The sequence below is a fragment of the Thermobia domestica genome, chromosome 1, assembly GCF_964235325.1.
Source record: "Thermobia domestica chromosome 1, izTheDome1.hap1.1, whole genome shotgun sequence".
Taxonomy (NCBI): domain Eukaryota; kingdom Metazoa; phylum Arthropoda; class Insecta; order Zygentoma; family Lepismatidae; genus Thermobia; species Thermobia domestica.
In genome coordinates, this window is record NC_137454.1 from 226,488,850 (window position 1) to 226,496,838 (window position 7,989).

At 33.9% G+C, this 7,989-nt stretch overlaps 1 protein-coding gene across 1 annotated transcript in view; it reads right to left on the minus strand.

Annotated features, from left to right (window-relative positions):
* LOC145667117 (phospholipase B1, membrane-associated-like) overlaps positions 1-4,546 on the minus strand; it is a 121,418-nt gene extending 116,872 nt beyond the window's left edge. Inside the window, exon 1 of the mRNA XM_081734862.1 lies at positions 4,339-4,546. Within this exon, the coding sequence (XP_081590988.1) occupies positions 4,339-4,533 (195 nt within the window). The 5' untranslated portion in view covers positions 4,534-4,546. The remainder of the gene's footprint in view (positions 1-4,338) is intronic.
* Between the last annotated feature and the right edge of the window lie 3,443 nt (positions 4,547-7,989).

Below are 7,989 nucleotides of genomic sequence, written 5' to 3' on the forward strand. Positions count from 1 at the left end.
CTTCTTCTTGTTCAAGAACACATTTTAAGTCAGTAAAATTTATTCTTATTGTGTTCATTAAGATATACTTGGTAGAACTATATGATAAAATAGTGCAAAATACTTTGCGCCGTTGTCTTTAACATCCATGTTTAATGTAAGGGATTCCTACTTGGATGGTCTTAGGTTCGAATCCCGACCATTCTTACTGACTTTTTTTCTAGCCACGCTCATACTATGCAACCGAAAAACTCAATTTTAAAATAATTGTATTCACAACTAGTTTAAGACTAAATTATATTCAAATATGATATTTGTTATTACATACTTTTGTTTAATTTATGATGTTCCAATGTTGATATTAAATCCTACTACCTTTGTGTAATTCATTTCTCTACGTCATATCATGCTCACTATTTGTACGGCGACGACAGTCGGGCGGTAATAAAAAAATCCATTGTTACTGTAATATATATATATATATATATATATATATATATATATATATATATATATATATATATATATATATAGGAAGTTTGACTCAGAAAAAAGTATAGTAAGCGGTACGATGTAACATGAACTCCTGAAGGAAATACAAATCAATTAAGTATATGTGCAAATTACCGTTTGAACAATTTATTGTGGGGTGTAAGACATAGAAACCATCCCTAGGAGGGGATAAGATAAGATGTAAAAAAGTAATAGAATACGAAAGATTTTGGTGTCGAATTCATAGTTTTCTTGTTCGGAAAGATGAATAGTGGCACTTCAGATGAGCGCTCCTCACTTGTTTTTACCCCTTCGTAAGTGCAAGATGGCTTTGTAAATATATTTTTCCGTGGCTGAGTGGATAAAGTCATGGATCAATAACGAAAAGGTTCGTGATTCGAAACCCGGCTCGAAAGGTATTTTTTTAAAATTCGTAATTCCCCAGATCTTAAGATATTTCTCTCCCTTCATAATCATCTGATGCCCCATCTTAATTCTAAACTGCCTAATGCGATCCTCGCAGTTCGGAACCTTTCTTCTTCTGTTTCACAAAGTCACAATTTTCATAATACGGATGCTGTCCAATCATTTTTTCTCCAATTCTAAACTTGTATATGTAAATAATTCCTTCCTGTCTCCATATTTGAATCTCTCTCTCTCTCTCTCTCTCTCTCTCTCTCTCTCTCTCTCTCTCTCTCAATATCGTCCATGAACTGTTATGGCTTGAGATAAAACTTTCGACTCTTGAAATCAAATGTAAGCTCTTTAGCAATGTGTTATCATAGCTATATAGGTTTGTTGTTAAAAGCAGTGTCATTTTATAATTTGCCAGTGTCCAAGGGGAGGGGGAGATTCTCCGCCGACATAATAGTTTCATTTTTTTATTAGTAATAAAATGAAATGAAATCTTCAAGTTTTCCGTCACACGATTATGCAGGGAGGATAAAGGAGACGGTGACGATAAATAATGAAGGAAATGGTGGAATGAAAAAGTGGAAGGAAACGGGAGAACCCACGCTCACAGTGTTTGTCCACTATAAAGTTTACTTGTCGCGAGCTGGAATCGAGCTTTTTTTATTATATTACTACAAATTTCATCAAACAATATGTATTTCTCAAGCTCAAGGGAGGAGACAATTACACTCTTCTGTCCAGCCCAAATGACGCCAACTGAAACATTTTCTTGCAATTACTGACAAGAAATGAATAACAATCATTTCTGTCAGTAGTTGTTACAGCTCTGCGCACACATTACAGACTTTGGGAAGCACAAATCCTACTGCTGCGATTAACAATTTCCATAAAATTCACAAGGAGCATCTTCCTAGGTTGATGTGATATGCAGCCTTTAAAGAAGGGAAAGAATGCAAATAAGGGTATTTATGAAGCTATAGGAACATTTTGTGACGTCTCGTTTTATTCAGGCTTTAGAAAGGCATTTCAGAACAAACGAATGAAGGATACGGTTTAGAGCGATAAACCTCTTAAACTGGTTTCTGTGTTTTTCCGTCTGAATGGAAAGAGTATATTACGACACGCACCGCTTTACACAAGGAGAGGTGGAGGAGGGGCTGAGTTGAGTTGAACACCGGAAGTAATTAGTCGATGAGAAGTGTGTTTCGGAATGCATAAACATAGGGTACAAGTGTTTGTTCCTAAGTCGGACTTAAACTTTTTCTAACATTTTCTATGCTGCGAACTGTACAATCTTATAAAAGGGAATTTCTTGTAAGTACAAACCATTATTTTAGTAAAGCTGACATTATTAAATAGCTGAACCTTGCAATGCAATTCTAGATTTATAAAGGAGTTGGTTCAGAAACATAAATAGGTAAGTCCGTCGACAATTCAAACTGAATACTATCACAATTTGTTTTCTTCCTTAGAGTGTGATCAGTTAATTGTCTTTTAATTTTGATAAAATCTAATGGCAGAATGTTTAAATGCCATACACTCCTCAAATGTATAAATATTTTTAATAACGTCTAAAAATTTGAATTCCAATTTGCACAATAATAGATTGAATACCTATACTATTCAAAATTCAACAATAAAAATAGCAAAATAGAGGAGATACATCAGATTTCCTAAGGTACATATTTTTTAAAGTATTTCTTTCAAATATTTTTGGTCATAGTTACCTTGCAATATACACTCATGTGCATAATGATTGTCGCATATCTATAACTGTTTCCTTGTAAGAATATAATTTGATAATGATGTTGCAGGGTACTTTTAATACCGATACTATGTGTATAATCGGGAAATGTATATTTGTGGTAAGTTTCATAGGGAAAGAATTATAAATACAAAAATTAGAATGAGTAAAACAAAATCTTGCTAAATGGGGAAGAAAGTTTTATTTTTATTTTATTATTTTATTTGATTTTTGCTCTTTTGACATGAAATTTGCCACATACATGTCTTTGCCTATTATACACATACTAACATTATTTCCTATAAGAAATATCGGGCGAATTCGTTATCAAATTATATTCCTAGAACAACATATTTATAGACATGCGACAATAATTTTGGACATGAATGTACATTCGCTAAGTGTCCTCTCGAGATTTGTTGAAATTGATACAAACGGAATGTTCTCCCCGATCCAATGTGTATTGTACTAATTTTAGCGCCCCGTTACCAGTTATTTGCATATTTATGGGCCTGCATATATTTCCGGAATTCAATAATACACTACTACAATGCTCGGATACAAAATAGATTTTAGTTTCTTAAGATGTAGTTAAACATGAATGTAGACATATGAAAAACAAATTGGATCAAGTACTCCTTCTCTAACATGTTACCCACCCTGGCAGCCATCTTAAATCCACCATTTTGCATTCAACTTTCGGTTTTTCAAATGAGAATATGTGCAAGTTATACACAATATTCATGTACAGTTTTCTCGGAAGTTCATTGGTGTAGTGAGTTTTACCGTAGCTTGTACCACTTGCAAGGTATTGCATGTTAAATGTCGGGCACTTCATGAATATGAACCGAATAGAAAATTGCGCAGGACCCCGTGATTATATGTAATGTTTTATGTGATTTACCGTTGGAGAAATATTCTCTGAATCTTACATACATACACACACATATACAGAAGTCAATACAAAAATGGTAAGTCTTCACCCAAATCTGGTCGTATTTGGATTTACATTAGGCCCTTTGACCGTAATACAATACTTCCTTGTTATAGTATAATATGGAAGTAATAACAATCACTCACAGAAATGTAATAACATTATGACACCAGTGTCCTCAAGAGTTTATTTATACTAAAGTACTTGTCCAGCTAGGAATTGTTTTGATTTTTCAACATCAAAAACGTAAGCATAACTAATATTACTCTGCGATGTCTATTCGTAAAGTGCCTGGAGGGATTTAATATTCAATACCTTCCTAACGGTACAAACTAGGGTAAAATTCACAACACAAGTGAATTTCCATGAAAATTGTACATTAATTTGATGTATCACTTGCACATATTCCCATTTGAAAAACCGAAACTGGAATTAATATAGCGGATTCATGATGGCGGCCGGGGTGGGTAGACTGTGTGAAACAAGCAGTACTTAATGCAATTTGTTTTTCACATGCCTACATTGATGTCCAGTTACATCTAAAGAAACTAAAAACAATTTTGTATTCGAGCGTTATAGTAGTATATGATTGAATTCCGGATATATATGAAGGTCCATAAATATGCAAATTACCGGTATAGGTCGTTACAATTGGTACAATACACATTAGAACTTTGCATTTGGATCAATTTTACACGAATTCCGAGAGTACACTTGGCGATTGTACCTTGTTAGTAAACATATGAAAGAAACTAACGCAGTTGAATTTACGTACCTTTTCGACATCGAGAATATCTCCTGTTTTTCCAGCTAAAGCGTAATAAACGTTGTATGAAAACTCAGGAAGACTGTGACTTGTAGTTATAAGATGACGCATACGGTTGATAAAGGACTCTCCATTACTATTTCCACATAATATTGCAAGATATGCAATTAGTAGATACATCATGGTGTAAGAAGTGGTATGCATTGTAATTATTGAATACGATTCCTGAAAGAAAATAGAAATATATAAGTTTAAGATTCAATAGAACTGGTTGATAGCAGAGATGGTGTGGGTCAAGATTTTTGAGTGGATTAGTCGCATGGGTTTTTATTAGCATTATCCACTAGACGAAACGAGAAATAAGTAGGGATGCGCACGAGTCAAGACATGTCTCGAATCTCGACTCGACTCGACTCGAATTCGAGTCGAGATTCGAGTCGAGACATACTTTGTAAACTTCGAGACGAGTCGAGACAAACGTATTTCTCGATTCGAATGTCTCGAAAATCTTTCTATAACTTTTAATATTATTTTGAAGAAAATACTCATTCAGAAATACTCGGCACGAGAATTTCGGAAACTGTAGAACTTGTCAGGTGTTCGAGGAGTGTTGTGTTGAGTGTCTTCAAGAAGTGATAAAACTAAGGGGAAACGACGTCCAAACGTCGAGGGGTTGGGAGCCTCCCACCTCATTACATTTGTCCGACGTCGTACGCTGGGCAGACTGCTAAAACAGGACAAACAGCGAACTGCGTCGGAACCAACATTAGAGTTTAATGCTGGGAAAGTACAAGTATGTCTGAACTAGTGTTGTAAAATTTCCCGAAATTTTGAATATGTTGGTAAAAACCGTTTTTTTCGATTTCCTTCTCGAAAAATTGGAAAAATTGAAAAAATAAAAATATTTGTATTAGGTTAATTTTACTAGTAATTATATGTTGTTTCTTCAATCGCGTGAAATTTCAATATTGCCAATATTAAAAAATTAGCAATCGAAAATAAAACTATCCCAATCATTATCTACGTATATATTAAAATACTAGATTTACGCGTATATGTTTGTCTCCAGTCTTTTCGACGATGAGATCTTGAACCCACAAGTGCTAGAAACGTGAAGTTTTCATTGTTCGATTCCAAATTTTGTGTAAATTTTCCAGTTCTAATTGAATATTTAAAAAAAAAAAAAAAACATGACCACTAGTTCTTTATTACATTTTTAGGGGTACAGTGGAAGTACTGAAATTTTTGAAAAAAGTAAAGCATCATACCCTATGAGTTATATATTCCAACATCGCATAGTTGTATATAGGGGTTGTACATCTCTCAGGCGTTTGTTTCATGGCCAAATTATAAGAAAAATGAAATGAAATCTTTGAGTTTTACGTCCCACGGTTATGCCGGTTAGGCTAGAGGAGACGGTGATTATGAGAAATGAGTGAAATGGTGGAATGAAGAAAGTGGAAGGAAACAGAACCCCGAGAAAACCCACGTACACGGTGTTTGTCCACCACAAACTTCACTTGGCGGGGCCAAATTATAAGAAAACTAAGGATAACCATTTCTCCAGTCTAAGATGAATCTTAATTGTTTAGGGAGTTTTTTTTTTTTCACAATGAACTCCCTATATCTGACATAATTATATATATGTATAATTTATTTACTTATTACATAATGCATGCAAAGAGAGAGGAAACATTGGTCATATATGAATTAGAAATTCCAACTACAAGTGGGCTTAAATCTTGCAAACGGTGCAAAATATTAAAAAAAAATAATCGAAAAAATTTCCCATTTATAAAACCCCTTTCCGATTTTTGTGAAGGCGTCCTTCACTTGTATCTGTATAGTGAATGACAAGGAGATTCACGCTCATATGTGAATGATGCACTGTAGAGAGCGCAGTTTCAGCTAGCAGAAAATTAATAGTCTGCACATATTTGTATTATGTAATTTATTCGTGAATGTTCATTAATTACAGAACTTTTACAGTTACATACAAGCCTACCAACATGAAGTGCTTCTGTTGCAACAAATAGGTCTCTTGAATGATATCTTAATATGCTCTTTGATCTAGTGAAGTTTTGTTATTTTAACCAAATCACTTCTTAAGAGAAAGAGCAGTAGGCAAATTTACGAATACTCATGCACTAAAACATATAATTACTATTATTTAATATTTTAATATAGACACTTTTATAAACTTTATAAACAAAATCCTGTATGTAAACAAACACATATTTTCCAATGCGACAGATCATCTATTACAATCAAAATGAAAGTGACTATGTTTCTAACTTAATAACTCCTGAATCATCGGACCGACCTCCATAAAATTTTCAACATAGATGAGGTTCGGGATGATTTTTATCATTTCACTTTGAAGGTGCACCTTCAGGGAAGGGGAGAGGGGAAAATGACAGACATTAGAGTCGAATCCATAATTTTCGGGGTCGCTGAAATGAACAATGACATTTCCGATGACCTTTAAATCAAAATTCGGCCCCACAACTTGGAGGAGGGAGAAGATATATAAAAATTATTGAAAATGACCGATATTAGTGTCGAATTCATAGCTTTCGGGGTCGCTGAGATGAACAGTGACACTTCCGGCCGTTTAAATCGAAATTCAGTCCCATTAGTACTCTAAGGGGGGATGGTGACACGTAAAGGTAATTGAAAATTACCAGTATTAATGTCGAATTCATAGTTTTGGGGCTCCATAAGTTCATTGGTGACAGTTTTGTGCCCATGCAAAGAACGGTATTCTGCTAGTCTGTAATTATAACGAACGGAAGTTTCACACACTCAACCCTTTAATATTTTCTCGCTGCTCAAATTCACTCACTTGTTCGATATATGTGTGTATGTGTAAATAAGATCCTCTCTTTTTTTGAGTTTTTCGAAAAATATACAAAGAATAAAGAGGGATTTTACCAGAAATCAGAAAACTAAAAAGTAGAATTAAAACCTGTTGCTTTAAGTATTTTTCCGTTAGCGAAATACATTGTATATACAATAGGACGTTGATAATCCGAACGTCAAAAATCCGAAACGTCAAAAATCCCAACCCGGTCCCTAGAAACTTTTTACATTTTGTCTTAACGCTAGCGATAAACAAACAATAGTGTGTCCGTCGACGTTGAGTGAAGTCAGTATTTTTACAAAAGTTCATTCATATGTAATTGTTTGCCATACATATTTTTATTTTTATTTTCTCTTAGGCCTATAAGTTTTAGTGTAACTTACAAGATCAGTGTAATTTAATGTACGAGCAGGTTCTTCAGAAACATTAAATGTAAGTAGCCTTACGTTCGGTATTGTAATTACTGTATGTACTGAATAGTCACTGTATCGATTGAAGAACATACCGTACAGTATATGAAAGCCTAAACGGCATTTTTTGTCATTTTAAAAAATCTGAACTACCTGTGATCCCAATTAGTTCGGATTTTCGACTTCCTACTGTATATGCTGCAGACATGTTACAGCAAGTAAGATTACTAGCATCAGGCCAAAAAATAGTTTTAAACTATATTTTCCCGTTTTGCCAATATTTCCGAACTTTTTTTTTCTAATGGATTCAAAATTTCCGGAAATTTTATATAGAACAAGGAAGATATCTCTATAAAATATATGTTTGATTTAACATATTAACTAAAA